Genomic DNA, 26,723 nt, shown 5'->3' on the forward strand with positions numbered 1-26,723 from the left:
GAGGCAGCTGCTTCACAGGGTCGAGGGCCCTACTTATCTTCTCAGCAGCTGGGTGCGATACCGGGGAGCCCTGCTCACTCCACCAGAAGGAATCAGCATATTGGACCACTGCCGGGCAAGTTTTTTAATTTAAAAAAAAAAAAAAAAAAAAAGGTTATTTCGTTTTCTCCTGTGTCGACTCTCTCTCTCTCGCTCTCTTCCTGTCTCAGCGCGGCATTTGCTTTTTGTTTTTGGCTATTTCTTCATGATTTTTGTCAAAATTTGTGTATTTTGTTTAATTTTTCTCTCATAACTCGATGCCGCGTTCGTCGGTTTTCCGCACGCATCTCTCTAGGGAGGATCTTTGCTCAGATTTTTTCCCGGGCAGGGAAGGGTCGTCGGGAGCTGGAAAAAATGTTAATTCTGCAAAACTAGCAAAAGCAAAGTCTGCCCGAGTCCCTGTGAGGACCTCTGCTGCAATTCACTCTAAGGCTGATCAGTTCCCTTTCAGTGCGGGAATGGGGGCTCTTTTTCAATCTTTCAGGGTTGTGACTAGTGCAGGGCTAGGGGAAGGAATGTTATATCCTTCTTTTTCTCCCCAGCAAGGTGTTCCAATGGACAGGGAACCTTCGCATCCTATTTCCCCTGCCATGGAGGATAGCCCCAAGGGGGCCTCTGACTCCTCTTCCTCTTTTTCCTCACAATTTGTGTTGTTGCTCCATAAAGCTTATAAGGAGAGGAAGTTAGGGAAGCTGTAATCTGGCAAAAAGGATGTTTCTCAGAGTTCTAAGTCCTCTGCTAAGAAATTGTCTACCCCTAAGGGAAGTGCAGAGCCTACTCAGCCTAAACTTATGCGTCGGTCAGGGGTTTCCCAGATTACTCCAGATACTTCTAGTCAGGACACTGATCCAGATGACCCAGACCTCCAGCCCAAATCCCGGCAGGGGCTTGATGTAAACTCTGATTTACAGCACCGTAGCGCAATGCGTGGGACGCATGCTGCAGAGGGGGATGACCCAAAGGTGGTGCGTCTTTTTAGAAAAGAGGATTTGGGTCCTCTTAGTCTTGCTATTTTAGCTGAACTGGGCAATGAATGTCCCCCAGAGGAATCTAAATTGGGTGCTATGGATCCTGAGTTGCTGGGTCTGAGAGGCCCTGCTTCTTCTTCTTTTCCTTTTAATTTCTCGGCTACAGATTTGCTTTTCCGAGAATGGGAAACCCCAGATCTGGGTTTGAAAGTGAGTAAGGCCATGGACAAGCTATCTCCTCTGCCAGAGGATGCTTTAGAGCTGCTTCGAGTACCCAAGGTAGATTCGGCAGTGTCTGCTGTTACCAAGAAGACCACAATTCCGGTCACTGGAGCTACAGCACTCAAGGACCTGTAAGACAGGAAATTGGAAATGCAACTTAAAAGGATTTTTTTGAGGTTTCTGCTTTGGGAGTGTGCGGCTATTTGCAGCAATTTCGCCTTAAGAGCAGGTCTCTGCTGGGTTCAGCAATTGCAAGCTAATGCTGACTTATCGGATGAAGAGGTGGTCCAGGCAGGTCATCTGGAAGCTTCAGTGGCATACAGTGCGGAGGCACTGCCTGATCTTTTGCGCACATCGGCCAGATCCATGTTTTCAGCTGTCTCAGCTCGTAGGCTCCTCTGGTTGAGAAACTGGTACTTGCCCTTCAAAGGCAAACTACTTTCGGTAAGGATCTAGAAGATATGATCCAATCTCTGGGTGAGAATAAGATTCATCGGTTACCAGAGGATAGACAGAAATCCAGAGGTTCCTTTGCCTCTTGGGCCAGATTCAGAGGGAATCGAAGATTTCGCCCATCTAGACCTCCTGCGGCCTCTTTTTGGCAAGCTCCTAACAGGCAACAGACTTGGTCCCAGTCCTTTCTGGGCCTTCGATTTGGCAGACCTGGTAACTCACAGTCTGCTTCCAGTGCAAAAGCATCACAATGAAGGGGCGCAAGTCCTTTCCTCGGTGCCGGAGATAGGGAGACAGACTGTTCCTGCTTTACGAGGAATGGACCAAAGTAACAACGGACCAGTGGGTCCTTACCGTGATAAGAGACGGCTACGCTTTAGATTTTGCACGGCGTCCTCGGGACCAATTTTTAATTTCTCAGAAACCAAAAGAAGAGCGATGCAGGACACGTTACAAGACTTCCGCAACTAGGATCCATCGTCTCAGTGCCTCCAGAGGCAAGATGGAAGGGCCATTAGTCCATTTACTTCATAGTGCCAAAAAAAGAGGGATCTTTTCGGCCCATTCTGGATCTTAAGAGTGTAAACAGATGTTTCCGGGTTCCCTGGTTTCACATGGAGACGCTTCAGTCTGTCATTGCCTTGGTTCGCAAGGGAGAGTTTCTAGCATCCTTAGACCTCACGGATGTGTATCTTCTCATAGGCATTCGATCAGACCACCAGTGGTTTCTTTGGTTTTCAATTCTGCATCAGCATTTTCATTTTCGGGCTCTACCCTTTGGTCTGGCTACAGCACCCAAGACATTCACCAAGGTGATGGTGGTGGTGGCAGCCCATCTCCACAGGCAGGGGCTAGTGGTGTATCCTTACTTGGACGATTGGCTGATTCATGCAAAGTCAAAAGCACTTGCCTAGGAGGCAATTGAGAAAGTACTTCAGCTCCTCCAATCCCTAGGCTGGGTGGTCAATCTTGTCAAGAGCCGACTGGAGCCCACTCAGTCGGAATATTTTTGGGTACTGTTTTCGACACTCAGCAAGGCAGAGTTTTTCTTACCATGGAACGTATCTCCAAGCTGCGTCCAAGTTCGAGGTTTAATGCTCAAGCACCCACCCAGAGTCAGAGATTATTTAAAGGTTCTCGGGTCGATGACTTCAATATTAGAACTGGTACCTTGGGCCTTTGCTCATATGAGACCTTTACAGTCCGCATTACTTTCCCGATGGAGCCCAGTCTCTGACCTTTTTCATCTACCTTTACCGCTTACGGAGACAGCTCGAGCCAGTCTCGATTGGTGGTTAGTGATGGACAATTTAACCCGAGGAGTTCCCCTGGAGATGCCCCACTGGACAGTAGTCACCACAGATGCCAGTCTCTCAGGTTGGGGTGCGGTATGCCAAGAAAAATCAGTGCAGGGACTTTGGTCCTCCGTCGAATAGCTCTGGTCGATCAATCGACTGGAAAACAGGGCAGAATGGTTAGCATTGCAAGCGTTCCATCCTCTCCTCCAGGGAAAGTCGGTCAGAATTCTCTCAGACAATGCGACCACGGTGGCGTACATCAATCGTCAACCAGTGGCAATAGAAGCTCGCCAATTGATTAGCTGGGCAGAGATAAATTTGGTATGCATAGCAGCGTCTCACATCGCCAGCGTGGACAATGTGCAGGCAGACTTTCACAATCGTCACCGTATAGATCCCGGAGAATGGGAGCTGGCAGAGACCGCCTTTCAATTCATATGTGATGCATGGGGCACATCCAGCATGGACCTGATGGCAACTTTTCAGAATGCCAAAGCGCCGAGGTTCTAGGGTAGATGCCCTAGTGTTGCCTTGGCCCACCGAGGTTCTGATGTATGTCTTCCCACCTTGGCCATTGATCAGCAAAGTGCTCCGGCGGGTAGAGATCCATCCAATGGAGGTCAATCTGATAGCTCCAGAATGGCCGAGATGTCCCTGGTTTGCAGACCTTCTCAATCTCGTGGTGGCCGGTCCTCTGTGGTTTCCAGTTCTGCCAGACCTGCTGCATCAAGGGCCTGTTTCTTTGGAGGACATCGATCACTTCTGTCTAGCGGCATGGCTTTTGAAAGGCACAGGTTAACTCGCAAAGGCTATTCTCTGGCTGTGGTAGCTATGCTTCTCCAATCGCGTAAGACTTCTACTAATCTCAGATATGTTAGAGTATGGAAAGTTTTTGGACCTTGAGGTTGCGCCTACCCGGGCCTCGGTGTTGGATATTCTATGTTTTTTACAATCCGGTCTTTCTAAAGGGTTGTCATGTAGTTCTCTCAGAGTGCAGGTAGCGGCACTTGGTTGTTTGCTCCAGGGTGGAGCGTTAGCAGCACATCCGGATATAGTTCGATTTCTTAAGGGAGCAAAACGTTTGTGTCCTTCGCTTCGGCATCCTTATCAATCGTGGAGTTTGAATTTAGTCCTCACTGTCCTTTGCTCGGCGCCTTTTGAGCCTTTGAAGAGATTGACTCTAAAAGATCTTACCTTAAAGGTGATTTTCTGGTGGTCATTACTTCGGCTCATAGGGTGTCGAAACTCCAAGTGCTTTCCCGTAGGGAACACTTTGTTGCAAATTTCGGACTCAGGCAGTTCTTTAAGGACAGTTCCGTCTTTCTTGCCGAAAGTGGTTTCCTCTTTTCATGTCAACCAATCGGTGGAGCTGCCGGCCTTCACGGACTTAAACCGTTCAGATCCTTTGGATAGTGACTTGCGGAAGCTTGACGTTCGCAGAGTTTGCTGCGTTACCTTGAGGTTACCAATGAGTTTCATGTGACTGACCATCTTTTTGTGCTGTGGAATGGTCCTAAACGAGGACAGCAGGCGTCCAAAGCTACTATAGCTCGTTGGCTAAAGGAGGCTATTAGGTCAGCCTATCTCCTTCATGATAGATCCCTTCCTACAGATCTGCGTGCCCACTCTACTCGTTCACAAGCAACGTCTTGAGCAGAATGTCCGATGGTATCACCACAGGAAATTTGCAGGGCGGCTACGTGGAAATCTCTGCATATTTTTGCGAGACATTACAGATTAGATGTGTAGGCTCCAGTTTCGGGAGGATTTGGAGAGGGAGTGCTTTGAGCGGGCCTCTCTGGATCCCATCCCAGGTAAGGAAGCTCTGGTACATCCCAGGAGCCTTGACTGATCTGGGTACGTACAGGGAAAGGAAAATTAGTTTCTTACCTGATAATTTTCGTTCCTGTAGTGCCACGGATCCATCAGAGGCATGGAAGAATGGGAGAGTCCGCTCGGTTCTTATCTATTTCGTTATTTCAGATTGACAGAGATTTTTAATATTTTGTCCTAAAGTGGTTTTTTCAAGGTTCAGGTCCCAGGAGGGTTCAGTGGACCAGTTTGTTTTCTTTTATTATATATAGTTATGATGGTTTTGAGAGTTCCATTCTGCTTTGACATTGAGTAATACTGCCTGACTGTAGATGGCACCATTCTATTTATATGCTGAGCGTTGTTATGGTAACTGCTCTGTCTCCATCTGCTGGGGGGGGGGGGGGGAGGCAAAACCCAGGAGTCTGGACAGATTCGTGGTACTACAGGAACGAAAATTATCAGGTAAGAAACTAATTTTCCTTTCATTTACCCATTGCGTGGGAAGAACACAGAAGCATGGGCACAGAACTGGCCCATAAGCTCCCAAGTGAAGCCCCTGCTGCCAGGAAGAAGTCGGGAACATAAAAGTAATTACCAAAAAGGGGGACATAAGACTGATGAAAATAGGAGCATAACCAGAAATACAAGAGAGGCAGAGGAGGAACAGTAAAGGGAATGACAATAGGCATGGAGGAATCAAACTGCAACATTGCTTCCCGCTTAGGCAGCAGGGGAAAAAGAAGAATTGGATTCAGACGACAAAGGGGGCCCCGACTTCCAAGATCTGGGATACTGTCACACAGACATAAGGGAAAAAGCACAGGACTGATTCTACGACCAGGTCCTAAAGGAAACAAAAAGCATGCATGAGGGTAACTTGCTGGTGCTGCAGTTACCACCCTTAACCAATAAGCCTTCATACTGTTGATGCAACTGCCAACATTGCTCTCTGCTTCAACAGCAGGGGAAAGGGGAATTGGATTCAGACAGCAACCAATGAAGGCTCCGACATTTACGGTCTGGGGAACTGATAAGCATGGAGGTAACCTGCGCAGAGCAACAGTTACTACTCTTAACAGAAGGCATGGGATTAGTACCCTTAATCAATAAGCCTTGATACAACTTCAACATCGCTCTCTGCTTCAAAGGAGGGGGATGGGGGTTGGAAGGAAAGAGTAATTTGGATTCACATACAACCAACACGATCCATGACATTTTTACAGACGTCAAGGAAAAAAATACAGGACTACTTTTACAGCAAAGTCCATAAGCAAAGCACGTCAAGCAACATTGACAGATACATGGGGGTAACCTGCACAGCATGTTCCTGAACATACCCAGATCAATCCAGACAAGCAGGTGTTATTCATTCCTACCAGCAGATGGAGGTAGAGAACAAAACTTTGGGCACTGCCACATATACGAGAGTGCCACCTGCTGTTTCTCAGTATTTCTCTACCTCCAGCAGATGGTAGAGGTGCTAACCTTGCAGTCCTGACTGACTGTATATATGAAGGAAAATTACTCCCCGAGGTGACAGGCTCCTGCAGAAGGGTCATCCCTCGGGTTGAGCTGGGCGAACGGGGGGTTGGAAGCCCCTGGCCAGCTTCAGTCCGCGACTCCGGGACACCTGACAGCCAGTGGTCTGGTTCCCTTGCTGGGCCCGAAGCCCCTCCACCTGCCCAGGACAGGGAAGTACCCTTACTTTTATTTTGTGCTTTCCTGTGTATCTGGGCCTTTAAGTTTAAAGTTTTGTTGTAAAAAGAAAAAGTCACCGGCAGCTCTCTGCTTTTGCAACAGCAGAAGCATGTGGCAGGCTGTGCGGCCTAGCAGGCTGAAATCCTCGGCGAGATTGTCAGGTGCAGGCCGGGCAGTAAGTGGGCAGATCGGGGGATCATTCGGAGGAGGGTGGTTTCGGTCGGGGCAGATTCACTCCAGTGGGGGCTGGCTGTACTCCCGAACGAGCCGCGAGGTTTTCAGTCGCGGCAGCGGCCTGTTCACTGTGCCGGCGGGAAATTCTTGGGGCAGTGCGCCCTTTTCAGGGTTTGACAGCTACTGCGTGGTGCGCACCTCCCCATTGTGATCCGGGCCGCGGGAAAGCGCAGCAAGCATAGGATTGCCTGTTTGGATTTTTATTTTGCCTTGCTTTATTTCTTGCTGCTTGTTATGACAGACAAGCAGCTCAAAGAGACCTGCAGGGCCTGAGGTAGCCTGTCGGTCAGCCTGAATGACCTCCTCCTCTGCACGGAGTGTGCTGGAGGGGGAGAGGGGGGGCTCTGAAAGGCAAGCAAAGCCACGGAGGCATTCATGGACCATGGCGGTGGCACTGGGATCAGAGGAGGGAGTGGCTATGGCTGCAGAAGCGAAGTCGGATAGGGGGGCTTTTCCCTGGGGATCTGGGGGGGCCCTGCCGCTCCTGTCTCCCATTGTTCAACCTAGGGAAAAAGGTACGGATGTCTCGGGCCCTAGCAGCCCCAAGTGCCCTTCGGGGGCCCCGGGGGGGGGGGGGGGGGTTCACCCCAATTCGTACTTTTACTGCACGAGGCCTTCCTGGCTAGGCAGGCAGGTAAGTGCGGTGTCACAGATGGCCCGATGGGTTCGGCAAAGCGGGGGAAGGTCCCCCCTAAAGGTTCCACGGGCCCGCAAACTCTGCCTCCCGAGGGACGGCTAGCGAGATTGGAATCGGACTCTGAAGATTCCGACGAGTCTAAGCAGTTCCGGAGATGGTTTTCAGGGGTGATGAGTCAGACGAACTGAACGAAATCACTGTCAACCTGGAAGATGTAGTAGGCCAGATTGACAAACTAAAGAGTAGCAAGTCACCTGGACCGGATGGTATGCATCCTAGGGTACGAAAGGAACTAAAAAATGAAATTTCTGACCTATTAGTTAAAATTTGTAACCTATCATTAAAATCATCCATTGTACCTGAAGACTGGAGGGTGGCCAATGTAACCCTAATATTTAAAAAGGCTCCAGGGGCGATCCGGGTAACTACAGACCAGTGAGCCTAACTTCAGTGCTGGGAAAAAATAGTGGAAACTATCCTCAAGATCAAAATTGTAGAGCATATAGAAAGACATGATTTAATGGAACACAGTCAACACAGATTTACCCAAGGAAAGTCTTGCCTAACAAACCTGCTTCATTTTTTTGAAGGGGTTAATAAACATGTGGATAAAGGTGAACTGGTAGATGTAGTGTATTTGGATTTTCAGAAGGCGTTTGACAAAGTCTCTCATGAGAGGCTTCTACGAAAACTAAAGTCATGGGATAGGAGGTGATGTCCTTTCATGGATTACAAACTGGTTAAAAGACAGGAAACAGAGAGTAGGACTAAATGGTCAATTTTCTCAGTGGAAAAGGGTAAACAGTGGAGTGCCTCAGGGATCTGTACTTGGACTGGTGCTTTTCAATATATAAATATAAATGATCTGGAAAGGAATACGACAAGTGACGTTATCAAATTTGCAGATGATACAAAATTATTCAGAGTAGTTAAATCACAAGCAGACTGTGATACATTACAGGAGGACCTTGCAAGACTGGAAGATTGGGCATCCAAATGGCAGATGATATTTAATGTGGACAAGTGCAAGGTGTTGCATTTAGGGAAAAATAAACCTTGCTATAGTTACACGGTTAGGTTCCATATTAGGAGCTACCACCCTAGAAAGAGATCTAGGCATCATAGTGGATAATACATTGAAATCGTCGGCTCAGTGTGCTGCAGCAGTCAAAAAAAGCAAATAGAATGTTAGGAATTATTAGGAAGGGAATGGTTAATAAAACGGAAAATGTCATAATGCCTCTATATCGCTCCATGGTGAGACCACACCTTCAATACTGTGTACAAGTCTGGTCGCCGTATCTCAAAAAAGATATAGTTGCAATGGAGAAGGTACAGAGAAGGGCAACCAAAATGATAAAGGGGATGGAACAGCTCCCCTATGAGGAAAGGCTGAAGAGGTTAGGGCTTTTCAGCTTGGAGAAGAGACGGCTGAGGGGGGATATGATAGAGGTCTTTAAGATCCTGAGAGATCTTGAACGAGTAGATGTGACTCGGTTATTTACTCTTTCAAATAATAGAAGGACTAGGGGGCATTCCATGAAGTTAGCAAGTAGCACATTTAAGACTAATTGGAGAAAATTCTTTTTCACTCAACGCACAATAAAGCTCTGGAATTTGTTGCCAGAGGATGTGGTTAGTGCAGTTAGTGTAGCTGGGTTCAAAAAAGGTTTGGATAAGTTCTTGGAGGAGAAGTCCATTAATGGCTATTAATCAATTTTACTTAGGGAATAGCCACTGCTATTAATTGCATCAGTAGCATGGGATCTTCTTGGTGTTTGGGTAATTGCCAGGTTCTTGTGGCCTGGTTTGGCCTCTGTTGGAAACAGGATGCTGGGCTTGATGGACCCTTGGTCTGACCCAGCATGGCAATTTCTTATGTTCCTCAGAGGCGATCAGGATGGGGACCCGATTAGCGGTCCCCCTCTGGACCCAGAGGACTCTAAAACTGAACAGGGGACCTTGGAGGGTCCGGAGGCTGAAGGTGATGATCCGCGGGTAACCCGGCTTTTCAAGAGAGAGAAGCTTCGCCCGCTTATACCTCAGGTGTTGGAGGAGCTGGGGATTAAGCTCACCCTGGGGGATTCAGATGCTGAAGGGGTTAATTCGGTTCTGGATGGCCTACGGAGACCCCCCAGCACGTTCCCAATTTCGAAGAAAGTCCAGAAATTGATCAACCGAGAGTGGGATTCCCCCGACTCGGGTCTGTGAGTTGGCAGAGCAATGTCCAAGCTTTATCTGCTTCTGCAGGACCATCTGGATGTTCTCAAGGTCCCGAAGGTGGATGTGGCAGTTTTGGCAGTCACTAAGAAGACCACTATTCCAATGGCTGGAGCTTCTGCTCTGAAGGATGGTCAGGATCGGAAGTTGGAAGTACATCTCAAGCAAGCTTTTGAGGTCCTGGGGCTCGGCCTGCGGGCGGCAGTATGTGCAAGTCTGATGTAGCGGGCCTGTTTGTGTTGGATCCAGAAGCTGTAGGAGCAGTCGGCCTATGGGACTCTTGCCTATGGTGCGGATGCCTTGTATGACCTGATGAGAACCACGGCCCACGCTATGGTGTTGGTGGTGGCGTCCAGTCGACACTTGTGGCTACGCAACTGGTCAGTGGATCTGTCATCAAAATCGCAGCTCTGTAATCTGCCCTTTCAGGGGAAACTGCTGTTTGGTGAGGACCTTGATCGTCTGGTGAAGTCACTGGGAGAGACAAAGGGCATTAGGCTGCCAGAGGATCGAAAGTCTGGCCGGAAACCTCTCTTCTCGGCCTCGCTTTCGGGAGTCCAGACGTTTTCATCAGATGAGGCCCTTGAGGGCCTCAGCCCCAAGACACTCCTCGCATAGGCAACAGTCCTTTCGAGGGGCTGGAAGGTCATCTAGAGGCGGATCCATCCAGGGTGCGGGTGGAAATAAGTCCTCCCAATGAGATCCGGCAGGTCTACTTCTTGTCTCTGGTAATCGGGGGCAGGCTGGCCCGGTTCTACGGGGAGTGGACCAAGATCACTTCCGACCGCTGGGTGTTGAGCGTGGTGAGAAACGGCTATGCCTTAGAATTTTCTCGCCCACTGCAGTCGGTCTTTCTGGAGTTGCATTGTCTTTCCTGAAGCAAGTGGGCAGCTGTTCAGGAAATGCTTCAGCGGTTGATAAGTCTGGAGGTGGTTGTATCTGTGCCAGTGTCCAAACAGGGACCAGGCAGACATTCCATCTATTTCATGGTGCCCAAGAAGGAAGGCACGTTCCGACCTATCCTAGACCTGAGGAAAGTCAAACAGAGTTTGAAGGTACCACGTTTTGGAATGGAGAAGTTGCGCACCGTAATTGCGGTGGTACGGGGAGGAGAGTTTTTGGCATCTCTGGATCTCACCGAGGCTTATCTGCATATCCCCATCCGTCAGGAGCACCAGAGGTTTCTCAGATTCATGGTTCTGGGACAGCACTATCAGTTTTCAAGCGCTGCCTTTCGGGCTGGCCACTGCCCCGCGGACCTATTCAAAGGTGATGGTGGTAGTGGCGGCGGCGCTGCGACAGGAAGGATTGCTGGTGCACCCGTACTTGGACGATTGGCTGATACAGGCAAAGTCACTAGAGGAATGTGTGCGGTCCATGGACCGAGTTCGGTCGCTCCTGGAATCTCTAGGCTGGGTTATCAATGTGCAGAAGAGCCATCTGGTCCCCTCCTGTTCCCTCAAATACTTGGGAGCCCGTTTCGACTCCCAGTGGAGCAGAGTGTTTCTTACAGATGACAGGGTGAATAAAATTCAGGGGCAGATAGCGCGTCTGCTTCATCTACAGGTGCCGAAGGTCTGGGATTACTTACAGGTCCTGGGATCGATGGTATCCACATTGGAACTAGTGCCCTGGGTATTTGTGTTGTAGATCTGTTGCTGGATACTCCTGTTGGGGGAGGAGTATCCAGCAACAGATCTACAACTGTTGGGGGAGGAGGTAGCAATCTGTTGTGAATGCGTCTCCTGTGAAGGAGGAGTTAGCAAACTGTTGTGCTCCATGGGTGGAGTTAGCAGTCTGTATGGAACTGCTCCTGAGGAAGGAGGAGTTAGCAATCTGATATGCTCAGCTCCTGTAGAAGGAGTAGATAACAATCTGTTACCAGCAGAGTGCTTAGAGAGGGCACTCAGCTGTAGAGGAATGTAGAATGGTTGATCCTTGGGCCGATGGCAGATGACAGTGCCCCCAGGAAGGTATCCTGAGAGGGACCACCGGCTAGGCTTGGGTATGGAGACAGACACAGATCATTCTTTTATTAGACAGGTTAGTAGAACCACCAGAGATGGCAGTAGTGAGCTGATATGCCCGGCAGGGCTAAAGTCCCTCAGGTTCTGGAACCACGATCCCAGGGTTGCTGAACTGTAGAGAAACTATAGATAGTGAGTAGACCGGGTATGCTGTATACATAGCCAGAACTAGATGACAACTCACATAAGGTCTAGAGGAGGCTCAGTAGCTGGAAAGGGTTAGGCCCTGGAGGAGCAAGTACCTGGTTCCATGGAAAGCTCTGAGAGAGCGATGGTAACTCATGAATGTCTGTATCTGTAATAGCTTCCAGGCAGTAGAGAATCTTCATTCAGGAACATGGGCCCTCGAGGAGCGAGTACTGGTTCCTATCTGCAATCTGAAATAGAGAAAAGAGAGCGAGGCCCCCGCGGAGCGGGTACCCCTGGTAAGTACGAGGAGGCAGAGTAGCTGTAACGAATCCGAGTCCTTGTCAAGAAGTACTTGCTAACTAGATACGTTAGCGAATACTGAGACATTTTATATTGGAAGCGGATGACATCATCTCGGGGGGATGCTCCCGAGGTACGTGCCCTTGCTGGTACATCAATCGGAGCGCGCGCCCTACGTCATCAGGAACATGGCAGATCCGCAGCGTCGAGCCGGTCCGGGGACGCCGGAGGGAGACAGCATGGAGACGCCATGGCAGCAACCGTCCATCAGACCCGGAGGGAGTCGCCACAGAGGTAGAGAGGGTGAAGTGAGGGCTTCAAGCAGCGACAGACACAACTTCTTACCCATTTGAGGTCTCTGCAGAGAGCCTTGTTGTCCCATTGGAATCCTCTGTCGCAGCAATATTTCCTGCCCCAGGCTCTGACGAAGTCGACCAGGGCCAGTCTGGCCTGGCGGATGAAGCAGAACAATCTGGAGAAGGGGATGCCTCTAGAGGTCCCGGATTGAGTGGTGATCACCACTGATACAAGTCTTCGGGGCCGGGGGGCAGTTTGTCTGGGCAGGTCTGCTCAGAGCCTTTGGTTGACGTTGGAACAGACATGGTCCATCAATCACCTGGAGACGAGAGCGGTGCGCCGAGCTCTGGAGCAATTTCTACTTTTGGTCCGCGATTGGATGGTGCGAGTTTTCTCGGACAATTCGACCACGGTGGCTTACATCAACTGCCAGGGGGGAACCAAGAGTCCCACAGTAGCACAGGAGGCTCACCTGCTGTTTGAGTGGGCAGAGCTTCATCTCGAAGGAATCCCCGCCTCCCATGTGGCAGGAGTCGACAACGTCCAGGCAAATTACCTCAGCCGGCAGCAGTTGAATCCGGGGGAGTGGGAACTCTCTCTCAGAGGGCCTGGGAGCTTCTCTGCGAACGATGGGGAACCCTGCAGTTCGATCTCGTGGCAACGAGTCTCAATACCAAAACGCAAAGGTTCTTCAGCCACCGGAGGGAGTCCGGGGCGGTGGGGCTCAAGGCCCTCGTATGTCCATGGCCCACCGGCCTCTCCAAATTTGATGGTATTCAAATATTCCAGGCAAGAAATGATATGGACACACTGTTGCGCAAATTATGTCTGAGCTTGCTTGACCCAGTTTAACAAAAAATTAGTTAACCTCGACTCGATTTTGCCATCAAATGTCAAATACAGAAAAGGATGATTTGAAGTTGGAAACTGTTAGCATATTTTAGCAGAGAAAAGATCTTCCATGATTCAGATGACTTAAATGAAAGTTGGTTTGCATGAAAATTGGATGCAGCTCCTCCCCTTCCTGCCAAAAAATGTGAATCGTAGACTGCTGAGAAAATCCAACTTAGGCCTAAATTCATCAAAATGCTATAAATATAGCAGAAATAGCCAGGGGCAGATTGCCTATCGGGGCTTTGGGCATGCCCCGGTGGGCTGGTCAGGCCAGTCACATGACACTGGTGTTGATCACAGCGGCCCCATTGCCACTGTACTCACAGAGTGGGAGCCTCCACCGAGACTCTCCCCTCATTTCGCTTTTTCTTTTCCTGTGACTGCAACCATGATTCCATGGCTTTTTTTTTTTGTCTCCCCGGCTGCAGCCTGACTCTTTAGGCCTGCATTTTTGTTTGTTTTCTTTTCCGCAGTGTTGCTGAGCTCTGTGGGATCGCTCCCTGTCCCTCCCCTCATCACCACAGTGGCAGGATATGTTCCGAGGCCTTCCCTCACACCACCCCATGGCTCCCTTTTGTCTTGGGAGGCAGCCAGCAGACCTCCTGCTGCTGCCTCACCTTGGCTGAAGGCCTCAGGCTCTGACTGATGGCCTCTGACTCATTTCTGCCAACAGGTCCCCCCCCCCCCCCTTATGTTGGGGCCAAAGCAAAAAAATAACCCCACCCTGCTGCACCGGGCCTTTCTACCTACCTCTTCCTACAGCAAGGCCATCAGACTGGATCCCTCCTGGCCAGCAGTGAAAGTACATTTTTTTTACATATTAAGAGGTCATAGGGGAAAAGAGAGAGAGTGGGAGTATACGAGAGAGCATGCATGTGTACAAATGTGTCAGTGGATACAAGGCAGTGTATGTGTGTCAGTGGGTGTGACTAAGTACATGGATGTGTCTGAGTCAGTGGATGTGACTGATGTATGTGTATATGGGTCTGAGTTTGAGGGAGTGTGGGTGTGTCAACGGGTGGGAAGGAGCATGCGTGTATATATGTGTCAGTGTGTGCATGTGTGTGTGTGAGTGAATGAACATTTCAGTGGGTGCGAGGGAGTTTGTGTGTGCCAGCATGTGTGTGAGGGAAGAGAAAGTTTGTGCACTCCGTCACCCCCACCAATCCAGAACAATCTTGGGGTGACTGGAAAGTATAGAAAATGGGGAATTTTTTAAATTCTTCATGATTTTAATTATTGGATATTATCTGAGGTGTCTGCTGTTTGAACATATTTTATTGGTTTTTGGGAATTTTTTTAAAGTTTTATATGGTTAATTATTGGTTGTTCAGCTGTTTTGAAATGTTTATTCTTTCCATTAGTATGGCTTTATTATTGCTGATTTATATTTCTTGATTTGATATTTTATGAGGAATGCTAATGTTTCTCTCTTTCCATTGTTGCACTCTGTACAGGATTTGGCTTGTTGCAGTTTCCAGTTCAGTTTTTGTCTGCATGTTTCTATTTATACTTTAAAGTCTCTATTCTGTATTTACTGAGGATCGATCTGTGTTCCACATGTGTGACAGAGGTGAGGTATTCTGCTAGTATGTAGTTTCAGTGTATGGACCTATAGTAGCTTAGCTTGTTCTGGTTTCCAAATTGGTGTTTTAGACCCTAGTGTAATATTTGTAACATTGCCTCTCATAAGTTAGGTTGTTACTTATTTGAATGCTGGCTGTTATTGCTGTTTTAGTATTGGAGTTTTACTAATATGATAGAGGTGTTTAAAATCATGAGAGGTCTAGAACGGGTAGATGTGAATCGGTTATTTACTCTTTCAGATAATAGAAAGACTAGGGGGCACTCCTTGAAGTTAGCATGTGGCACATTTAAAACTAAATGGAGAAAGTTCTTTTTCACTCAACGCATAATTAAACTCTGAATTTGTTGCAAGAGGATGTGGTTAGTGCAATTAGTGTAGCTGTGTTTAAAAAAGGATTGGATAAGTTCTTGGAGGAGAAGTCCATTACCTGCTATTAATTAAGTTAACTTAGAAAATAGCCACTGCTATTACTAGCAACGGTAACATGGAATAGACTTAGTTTTTGGGTACTTGCCAGGTTCTTATGGCCTGGATTGGCCACTGTTGGAAACAGGATGCTGGGCTTGATGGACCCTTGGTCTCACCCAGTATGGCATGTTCTTATGTTCTTATATTTTAATTGTAATTCAGGTTACCCAAGTCTTTCTGAGAGCCGAGCCTACACCCAACATGTTACAATAAGCTTAATGCAATATGGGATCCAAGTGTCTTTATTTTTTATTTTACAGGGTTTTCTGGTTGGCACTACAGCAGTGCAAGTAAATACAAAGTACATGCTGCAAGTGATACTTTTATCTCATAATACTATACTTTGAATGTCCTTTTTAATGTCCATCAGTTATAAATGCATAATTAATTGTGTGGGGGGAGGAAGGGGCTGGAGGTACCTATGTTGCCTAATACACTTGCCTCATCGTTGGCTGCCCTGGATCCATGTGGGAAAGCAGGGTTCTGGAGCTGTTCTGCTTTGGGTCATATGCCTGTCTCCAGCCTTGGCCAGGGCTTCATTTTTCTTTTTAAGCTCTGGAGGATAATGCAATTGTCTGGTTTCCCCGCTCTTCCCCTGCAGAGCCCAGGGAACCATAAAATCAGTAGATTCTGTAGCACTCAAATCAATGGTAATGCACTGGAATGGTGGTGGGGTCACGGAGAAATGGAGACAAGATCCAATCACAAAAAGAGATGGGATGAGCAAAGAGGAAGTGCCTGTGCAGTGCTGGGGAGGCTTCTATAGGCTGGTCTTTCCTTCTGAATAGAAAGCTGTGGACCCAGTGAGTCTTCTGGAGTGGGCGTGCCAAAAAGGGTAGAGATGAAAATGAGAAAAGGAGAAGGCTGCTGCATATAAGCAGCAGCACAATGACGGAATGTGTGTGCGCCTTTCTTCCTAACACAGAAAGACACCTATCACACTCTTTCTCTATGACCCACTCATGCACTGAGAGCAAGAGCGTATAATTGGGTGTTTTCTTTTCAACGAGAGAGAGACACACACACAAAGTGGGTGATTGAAAGAGTGTGTATGAGTGTTTATATCTAAGAGACTTTTGTGTGTCAAACACTGGCTGGCATAGTGGTTATCACATTACTTGGCAACTGGTTTAAGAGCTGATTGGTTGACAGGAGACTTCAATACCAGACCAGGAATCCAATATATAATTATGATATATGTATTCAGTCAGGGGGGCACATGGCAACTGATTGCATGGACGGAAGAGTTCCCACAGTTCTACTACTTAGTTATTTAGGAAAAAATTTAAATTTATGTTGCAGATTTTTTGGCTCGATTCTGCCAGGCTCCAGGTTACATGATGGGTCATTTTGGTGTGCTTTTGAGAACTGTTGAAATATATCCTGTAAGGAAAGCACACAAGAGAAGAGAATCATACAAATAGCACATTAGATAGATTTGTAAAAATCCCCCATGCTGATATTTTTTTGCAGTCTGACCCTGGAGATAGCACACCTGTGTTATCTAAACACTACACATATGTCACTGGGAAAGGGTTTTTAATCACATTTTGTGATGAGAGAGTGAGAGAAAGAGAGCCTCTATAAGAAGCACCATGTACTTTACTATTTATACCACTGTAAGAGGGGACAATTTTAACTCGAGGTAGGGTTGGTGGTGGCATAGGCTTGGAGATTCTCTATAAGGCCCAACAATGTACTCTCTACCTAGCTTAACTTCAGTCAAGCTAAGTAGAGAGTACATTGTACAAATCAACTCCTCTTGTACATTTCAGTGCTCCAAATAACAAAAAATCTTCACTGATTTCTACTATGCTGTTCGTACCTCTCACTGTGTATTTAAAACTGCCCCTCCCCTCCGGCCTATCCCACACCAGGTTAAAAGTGCCCCCTTACATGTTGGGCCTTATAGAGAATCTCTCTCTCTCTCTCTCTCTCAACTCTTCAGACATGCATAACTAATCTGACACTAGCATGCATTACAGCCTTAACCCTAGTGTTAAGGCCCTAACGCAAAATGATAAATGACCCCGTTAATTTGTAGAAATTCTGATTTCAATCTGAATGAAATAGTGTTGGCATGAAAATCCTAGCCAAAACTCAAGGGGGCAAACTGTGGCCTGAACAGGGCCATGTGGCTAAATCAGGACAAAAAAAAAACAAACCAGGAGAAGGAAGAGGTCATGAGAAATAGAAGGGAGGGAAGGAGGCAGATGGAAAACAAGAGCATGAATTTGTCTGCTATATGAGCATTAAAAAAATTTCACAAATGCTTTAATTTTTACAGTCCTCCCATAGATTTACATTTCAGCAATCACCTGCATGACTATAGCAATGAAGATTTTCATAAATCTGAACATAAAATGAATGAATGAATGAGGTTTGCTTAAAAATGTAGTCACTGGCTTATAGATCAAAAATAACCAATGTGCAGCCATTTCTTTAAATAACACAATCTTAAACTCAATAGAGGAAAAACTTCCTATAATCATAGAAGATAATAAACCCAACTTCTGTTTTTTATGTACCACAGAGCACAGAATCTATTCTTCAAGGGGACATGCTGTTAACTATTGTCGTTAGCAAAAATCCTGAAGTGATATGTTCAGCAAAAGAAGGAGCCATGATAACTATACGGTTTAAATTAACCCTCCTTGCTATGGATTCCAAAACTACTATCTTAACTGGTAACGCTGTAAGTACTGGAATAATAAATGCTCATTCTGACTTTCCACTTAGGACAGAGTGACATTAATGTGTATTCTGGGTTCTAAATACGTAGAAGACCAGGAAACAGATTCTGATTGATGGGCAATCAAATTTTAAGTAGAGCCTGCTTCCAAGCACAAAGGGGAGGCGATGAGTGCCAACCTGAGCTACCCCCATGAGCATATCCAGCATCCACACATGCAGCCTCTGATGCTTCTGTAACACCCATACAAAACCTCTACCAGGAAAAGAGGGGGAGACAGGCAGAAACCAAAAGATGAGAATTAAAAATGTGCACACTCATTCCGTTCAGTGCTCAATAATATGAGTGCCTGAATAAACAATTTCTGTTTCTCACAGCAAATCTTTTTCATATTCAATAAGAAATCTCTTATCATTTTTTTCAGCAACTCAAGCTTGCACACCTTTTCAAGCACAGGTTCCCCTTAAAGGAAAATTATATAATGCAGGAAGTTGCCAAAATCTTGTATAGTTTATAGAGGCTCCCATGTCTTCATAAAGAATGCATAAGCTCTTTTGTTTGAGCTTCATGAGTTACAGTTACAACCTTACGGGCCGATACAGGAAAGTCCGCGGGAGAGCGGGCGAATGCCCGCTCTCCCGGCGCGCGCACGGCCACTGTCCTGTGTGCGCGATTCAGTATTCAAATTAGGACCGGCGGTAAAAAGAGGTTAAACGAGGCGCTAGGGACACTAGTGCGTCCCTAGCACCTCTTATTGGACAGGAGTGGCGGCTGTCAGCAGGTTTGACAGCCGATGCTCAATTTTGCCGGTATCTGTTCTCAAACCCGCTGACAGCCATGGGTTCAGAAACCGGACGCTGGCAAAACCGAGCGTCCGGTTTTCAAGCTGCAGGCTTGTAACTTTCGGGACCTCCGACTTAATATCGCCATGATATTAAGTTGGAGAGTGCACAGAAAAGCAGTAAAAACTGCTTTTCTGTGCACTCTCCAACTTAATATCATGGCTATTGGTTTGACTAATTAGCGCCTACCCAAAGCAAACCTTTGGGTAGGCGCTAATTTCTGAAAGTAAAATATGCGGCTTGGCTGCACATTTTCCTTTCTGAATCGCGCGGGAATACCTAATAGGGCCATCAACAAGCATTTGCATGTTGCGGGCGCTATTAGGTTCGGGGGGGTTCGATGCGTGTTTTCAACCCCTTAATGAATAAGGGGTAACACTAGCGCGTCAAAAACGCGCGTCCAATCGCGGTTTAACTGTGCTCCGCCGGAGCGCACTGTACTGTATCGGCCTGCAGATTAGGTTGAAAAAAGAGTAGAGGTCCATCTATTCCAAATAGCTGGTGTTCCAACCTAACTACTGTGTGGTGGCTCGATTGGAAGCAGCAGGATCCAGTTCCCTAGAAACCAAGTGGGTTGACGTCAGCAGGTGGTGGTGGTGGCTGAATGCTAGGTCAGTGGCTTCTGGCATATCCTTCCCATTCGGGTTGGTGTGCTGACAAGCTCACAGATTGATTCAAAAGGATGGATGTGGTACCTTGCCCCCATCCCCATGGTTTGGCACCCAGAACAGTCGCCCTCCTTGCAACAGCCTTGTGGGTTACCATCCAGCAAGGTGAGAGAGAGAAAACTAGGGAAAGATAAAGGATACGCACATGCAGTGAGACTGCAGGCAGCCAGATATTCAAGCAACAGCCTCACTAGTGTGAGTAACTGTATAGATTATTACAAAGCTTGGATGTCGCACAGAGACGTGGGGGGGGGGGAGGGGTGGGACTGGATATTGGATTCAATGTGGGAATATATACACTCATCTACCTGAAGAAGAAAGCTAAAACTGAATTTGAAAAAGGTGCGACATCCTATAAGCAGTCAAGCTTCTATGTCTAGCAGGTGGGATACTTCCTTAGAAACATGGCCTGGAATAACTGGGCCCAACCGAGGTGATGGTACCCCAACCGGCCATCGATATATAAAACCATATATATAAATAAATAAATAAATAACTCTTTTTTTTTTTAATCTGCCAGCATCTACTTTGTTACCATGTAACATACTTTTCATTGCCTAACAACTATTTAGCTAGCCAAAAAAAAGAGAAAATAACCTTTGCCTTTGTAAACAATTATGCAGTATTATGAGGAGAAAATTCCTTTCAAATTTCAGATACAGTGAATAAAATAAATTCCTATCCCAGCAGTTTTCCCTGGTGGGTAACTATATCATCGTGATTACCGCCTTCTTTTCCATCTACTTATGTGTGCAAGTGGTTTTTTTGTTTTTTTTATGCATCAGAGATAGATACTGAAAAGATTTGGGATTTAGCTAGATAAACCCCGTGTTTTGAATTTCCCATACGGGAAAGTTTTAGTCTGGTAAATAATTACCCAGCTATAAGTTATCCGGATTAAAAAAGAGGAGCAGAAGGGTGTTCCAGGGACAGGGCAAAAATGTATCTGGTCAAGTTTTACCTTGATGGAGAGCAGGTTAAAGGTTAGCTGGGTGAATTATCTGGCTAATTTTAAGCAGTTATATTCCATGCGACTTAATCATTTAAGTTTACCCAACTAATGTCTTGATCCCCCACGTTGCTCAATATTAACCTCTTAATGTAGGAACTGTCTCGGCCCCCATTGACGAAGTATCCCCTAATTTCACTATACTTAGTAAAAAGTCCCTTAGAGCACACCCCATGTTTTTTTTTTTATCATCTCTGAGATCTCTGTACAATCTATGGATTTAATTTGATCCACGTAATTAAATGCCCTACTATTGTCTTTTTTTTTCTAAAATAAACTGCCACAACCCAGACAGAATTTCAGCACTGATAAATCCTCATGTTCAGGTCCAAGGGAATTCAAGTAGGGTTGCGCTGTCATAAAAAAATGATTTGCAAACGACGACATATGTGGTGTTTGCACGCTTTGTATTCTTTTTTTTTTTTTTGTTTTGAGTCATTTCTGCATTTACAAAACCAGTAACTTTTAAGATAACCTGCCTAGATTAGATAGCAAATATGTGCATAAACTACAGCTGCTCAGTCCTAGTAATTTTTCGAGCAAAGAGGACATGCACACCTCAATAGGTTACCTGCATAAAAGGCCATTTCTGTCTTTCCTGTGGAAATGCCTTTAAAAATTACTCTCCCTGTGAATACTAAGATGTGGAAATGACACAAAAAAGAAAATAAATTTGAAACAATTTTCAAACTGGACCCCTCTCCCACCCCCCCATTTCAAAGCATTCTATCAAAATCCAGTTGAATCTGATGTAGATCACCACCAGGTTGTTTAGGTTTCCCTCATATTTCCCAGCAATCGCTGATGAATTGCCTAAGACTAAGAAAGACGCAGTCCTTTTAACCTTGCAAGGTTCTTGCTGAGATCATGACTAGGGGGCTGTAAGAGAATGCGGGCTTTCATTGTTTTTACTCTGTCAGGCAATTTCTAAAATCGTGAAACATGAAAGAGAAACACTTTTTTGCACACGTACTGTGAAAACTGAGACTGCCTTATTTTCTGGTTTCAGGAATTATCCACGCAGGTGGAACTTGACATGACGAACAAGAGTTTGTGTTGCTCCTTATCTGCGACGAGGTATCATGCATAATTTTAAATACATATATTTTCTTAACGTGGGGGAACTGAAGAGCTGACCCAGGGACTTAACCAAGTTTTTCCTCATAGCAATACAAAGATCTATTGGGCCAAGCCCATCTCATCGAATTTTATTCTTCAACCAAGCATTCCTCAAGGGTTCAGGCGGTGACCACCAAGAAAGATGAAGGGCTTGGTTTAGAAAAAGAGCTAGAATTTCTGACTGGAAGCTCTGGCTATTCTGAAATTTGTGCGTCATGTAATTAACAGAGAAACAAATGAAAATGCTGTGGGATTTTTACATTTCTTTTTTCAAGATACCAAGTCTTTAAGGTGCAAATCTTATTGATACTCCCTCCAACAGCGAAAAGACATTAAGAAACAGTTTTGGATGACTAAACCTTTGCTACTTTTGGCTTTCCTAAACTGCTACTTTTGGCTTTCCTAAACTGGAGGTTGAGGAGGTGAATGTGTTTGAAGGGAAACAGATTGCATGAGGAGAGTAAAATACCTTTGTTTTCTATGATAATCCTGTTCATTACATACAGTGCACATTGTTCTGTGGGATTGCTACGGTGGGCATTAGCTCACCAAAAAAGACCAGCAATACATGGCTCTCGCTTTCTGAAACTTGCTTTAAAGAAAATCACTGATGCCAGAAGGAGAGAGATTTCTGAACAAAACACATTTTGGGGTGCATAATAGCACTAATGAACACCCTTCCCACCATCAGGATATTTAGGCAATCCCATGGTTTGTAGCCAAATATTTGCTTATTGATGCAGATTGTTACCACCTCTCCTGGGCCTTGTTTATGTATTTATTTGTCTCGGATAGTGATTTGCTTGATTTTATAATTGCTTTATTTTATAAACTGCTTGGATACAGATGGTATATTAAGTCTAATAATAATAATTATTCCCTGTACGTACCCGGATCAGTTCAGACTGCTAGGTTGTGCCTCCCTTCCAGCAGATGGAGTCAGACAAAAACTTGAATTGCACCCCCTGTTAGTCTGGTGTGCCACCTGCGATCCTTCAGTATTTCTCTGTCTCCAGATGAAGGTGGCAGAACCTGTGGTCCTGATCCTTTAAAAAAAAGATATATATATATATATATATATATATATATATATATATATATATATATACATCAAAAAAACCCCCAACGTAATAACGTGGGAGACAACTAGCACTCCTTACCTATAATAATCCAATTTGAATAACCCACACTATTTTAAAATTATCAACTTTTTATTAGTGTATTAACACTCACTCTACAAATATATTAATACAAAATTATATCAAATACTTTATTTTTACATACATTAAAAATTCTAATCGGTCCAATGATTATTAGCCCTCAATTCTCACCTGATTGCTAAACTCAATCTTACCCTCATTGGACTTATACTCTCTTAGATGTTGTACTTGGTCTTCTGTAATAAATCAACCACTTAATTATTAAACATTTTATCTGCTTGCTATATATATATATATATATATAAGGGGTGTGCATTCGTTTGCAATGTTTTGGCAATCCGCAACGTATATACCATATTCGTTGTATTTGTGGGGGTCACGAAATGTATGGTGAACCCCCACGAATACAACGTATCACTAACTAATAAACCCCCACCCTCCTGACCCCCCCAAGACTTGCCAAAAGTCCCTAGTGGTCGAGTGGGGGTCCTGGAGCGATCTCCTGCACTTGGGCTGTCGGCTGCTGGTATTCAAAATGGCGCCAATAGCCCCTGTGACATAATAAGGGCAAAGGGTATCGGCGCCATTTTGAATACTGGCAGCCAACAGCCCGATTGCGGGAGATTGCTCCAGGACCCCCGCTGGACCACCAGGGACTTTTGGCAAAGCTTGGGGAGGTCAGGAGTTAGTTACATACATATGTAACTAATGAATGGATCAGGGTCCCCCGAAACTGGATGCAACGGATTTGGGTCCTGACGAATACAAATACCGAATGGGACGAATCCGTCCCTGCTGCACATCCCTAATATATATACCAAAGAATCAAGTGGGGAAAGCACTTAGAAATTTTATTTTACCACTGCCCAGATCAACCAGTTTAAAAAAAAAAACCAAACAGGAGTACAAGTCCTCCCAAGGGGTTAGAACCATCCCCTTTGGTGGCAGACAAGCCTGGGGTTGGGGACCCTGAGAGCCTACTTTCCCGGAGCACTTCTTTCCAGACCAGTGAGTAGGGGGATTTACCAGTGGGCTGGTCCCGCCCCCGAAAGCCCAGAGAAGGCTCCATTTGAAAAAAAAAAAAAAAGAGCCCAGAGACGTTTAATTCCTCTGGTGACATTTAAAAAAAAAAAAGACAGCTATCAGCAGATCTCCTGGTGCTCCAGAGGTACTTTTCTCAGCTTCCCTCGTCGCAATGATGTCACGGGGATTGTGGTGTTCTGCCTGCGGGGAGCCAGCTACATGGCTCTCTCGCGATGGCCTCTGCTCCCAATGTCTTCCCAGGGGAGAGGGCCCGTCGAGAGTGAGGGGGAGCGACAAAGGGAAGTCCCCAGCTCGGTCCTGCAGTGTGGGAAAGAAGCTGTCTGCTCAGGGGACTGGACCTGCACCGTTCCCGATCAGCATGGGAACGGAGGCCATTTTGAGTCCTCTCGACTCCAATGCAGATCAGTTTGTGGGGGGAGGGCATTTCCCTCCACAACTTTCTCCACCAAATTTGCCTGCCTCCCCCTGTGGTTTGAGGTCACCCCCGGGGGAAGGGGGTCTTAAAGAGACAGCACCCACCAGGAAAGGTCCCCAGACCTGCAGATGTGCAGGAGACCACTAGAATCGGTCCAGGGGATTTTGAATGCATCGGGGACTCCGCTGGCTGAGCAGCTGGACCTTTCAATGCAAGACACCCCCCCCCCCCCCCACATAGACGTGGACGAGGAACCTGAACAATCCGTCCCGGTCGAGAGAAATGATCTGCAGATTCTGCGATTGGTTCGGAGAGATGAGTTTGATCCCATGATTCCACATGTCCTTGCTGAGCTGGGGATTCCAGCTCCACAGCCCATTTCGAGGCCTTAAACGGTGGATCCCATCCTGTCAGGTCTTTGGGCCCCCCTAGGACTTTTCTTTTCCACCCGACGCTATTACAGCTCATGTTCCGGGAGTGGGACACTCCGGAGGCGAGTCTGCGAGTAGGAAGAGCTATGGAAAAGCTCTTTCCACTACCTGAGGAGTCGCTGGAGCTTCTCAAGGTCACTAAGGTGGATGCGGCTGAATTGGCTGTCACCAAAAGAACAACTATTCCGGTAGCCGGAGCGGCTGCACTTAAAGACTTCCAAGATGGGAAGCTTGAAGTCCTCCTTAAGCGGATTTTAAAGGTATTGGCTCTTGGCATCCGAGCAGCGGTCAGCAGTAGTTTGACGCAGCGGGCAACCCTGAGATGAGTACAACAGCTCCTCACTGCCAAGGATCTTCCCTCTGCGGAGGTGGAGCAGGCAGAGCGTGTGGAGGCGGCAGTAGCGTATGGCGCGGATGCCTTGTACGATCTTTTCCGTATTTCGTCGCGCAGAATGGCCTCCGCAGTCTCGGTCAGGAGACTTTTATGGCTCCGCAACTGGTCGGCTGATGTCTCTTCCAAGTCTCAATTGGGGGCACTCCCCTTCAAGGGAAAATTTTTGTTTGGAGACAATCTCAAACAACTCATTAAGTCCCTAGGAGACAATAAAGTGTATAAGCTTCTAGAGGACAAGCCTAGGATTTCTAGAGCCTTCGGTCCATCCCGTTCTTGATTTTGGGGTCAGCGCCATTTTTGTCAGGGCAGAACTCCTTCCTTCGCTCAGTGGCAGCCTTTGGTGAAATCCCAAACTTGGGTTTATTCCTTTCACGGCCGTAGGCCTTCCCGCGACGGAGTCTCTCAGGGCTCTTCTGACACCAAGTCTTCCCAATGAAGGAGCAAGACACACACTCCTCCATACCGGTGATAGGGGGTCGATTCTCCCTGTTTTTCAAGGAGTGGGTCAAAATTACTTCAGACCAGTGGGTTCTAAGCATCATAGAACACGGCTACGCTTTAGATTTTACTCGCCCGCTGTGAGACCTGTTTTTGGTGTCTCCCTACAGGTCCTGGGAAAAGCAACGAGTTGTGAGCCAAACTCTGTGTCGGTTGAAAGACCTTGGAGCTACTGTCCCGGTTCCCCTGGCTGAACACAGGTCCGGCAGGTGCTCAATATATTTTGTGGTTCCCAAGAAGGAAGGCTCCTTCCTTCCGATATTGGACCTGAAGAAAGTGAACAGAGCACTTCGGGTACCCCGCTTTCAAATGGAAACTCTGCGGTCAGTCATTGCGGCCATCCGCACAGGAGAGTTTTTAGCCTCACTGGATCGGACGGAGGCTTATCTGCATATAGGGATCCGCAAAAATCATCAAAGTTTCCTGCGGTTTATGGTCCTAGGTGAGCATTATCAATTCCAGGCGCTTCCATTCAGATTGGCGACCGCTCCCCGCACCTTCACCAAGGTGATGGTGATGATGGCGGCGGCTCTCAGACGGGAAGGGATCTTGGTTCATCCATGCTTGAATGATTGGCTCATTCGGGAGAAGTCGGAAGAACTTTGCAAGATAGTGGTTTGCATGTTTTTGTATCGTCCTCACTTTCTCAGATGGGTCATCAATTTTTCCAAAATCCATTTGATCCCTTCCCATGTGCTGGACTTCTTGGGAGCCCAGTTCAACCCGAGTGTCGGCAAAGTTTTTCCTCATGCAGGAGAGGATTGACAAGCTGACATCTCAGGTTCGGCGTCTGTTGGCCCTGCCGGTACCCAAGGTATGAGATTACTTACAGGTACTTGGTTCTATGGCATCTACTCTTGAGTTAGTCCTCTGGGCCTTTGCTCATATGAGGCCTTTACAGAGTGTGTTGCTTTCCCACTGAGATCCCAAGTCAGAAGAATTCCAGGTACCCTTACAGTTCAAGGACCCCGCCAGATCCAGTCTCAGTTGGTGGTTGGTCCCAAAGCACTTCGTGACAACAGATGCCAGCCTTTCCGGTTGGGGGGCAGTTTGCCAATCGCAGTCGGCACAGGGTCAGTGGTCACATCAGGAGGCGCAATGGTCCATAAATCGCTTAGAAACAAGAGCAGTACGTCTGGTGCTGTGCAGCTTTCTTCCTCTCAT

General features: G+C 46.7%; 1 protein-coding gene across 1 annotated transcript in view; it reads left to right on the top strand.

Annotated features, from left to right (window-relative positions):
• LOC115096995 overlaps positions 1–26,723 on the top strand; it is a 103,706-nt gene that overhangs the window by 44,407 nt on the left and 32,576 nt on the right. Inside the window, exons 11-12 of the mRNA XM_029612366.1 lie at positions 17,821–17,982; positions 21,508–21,575. Coding sequence (XP_029468226.1) covers positions 17,821–17,982; positions 21,508–21,575 — 230 coding nt within the window. The remainder of the gene's footprint in view (positions 1–17,820; positions 17,983–21,507; positions 21,576–26,723) is intronic.

This window comes from Rhinatrema bivittatum, chromosome 8 (assembly GCF_901001135.1).
Source record: "Rhinatrema bivittatum chromosome 8, aRhiBiv1.1, whole genome shotgun sequence".
In the NCBI taxonomy this organism is placed as follows: domain Eukaryota; kingdom Metazoa; phylum Chordata; class Amphibia; order Gymnophiona; family Rhinatrematidae; genus Rhinatrema; species Rhinatrema bivittatum.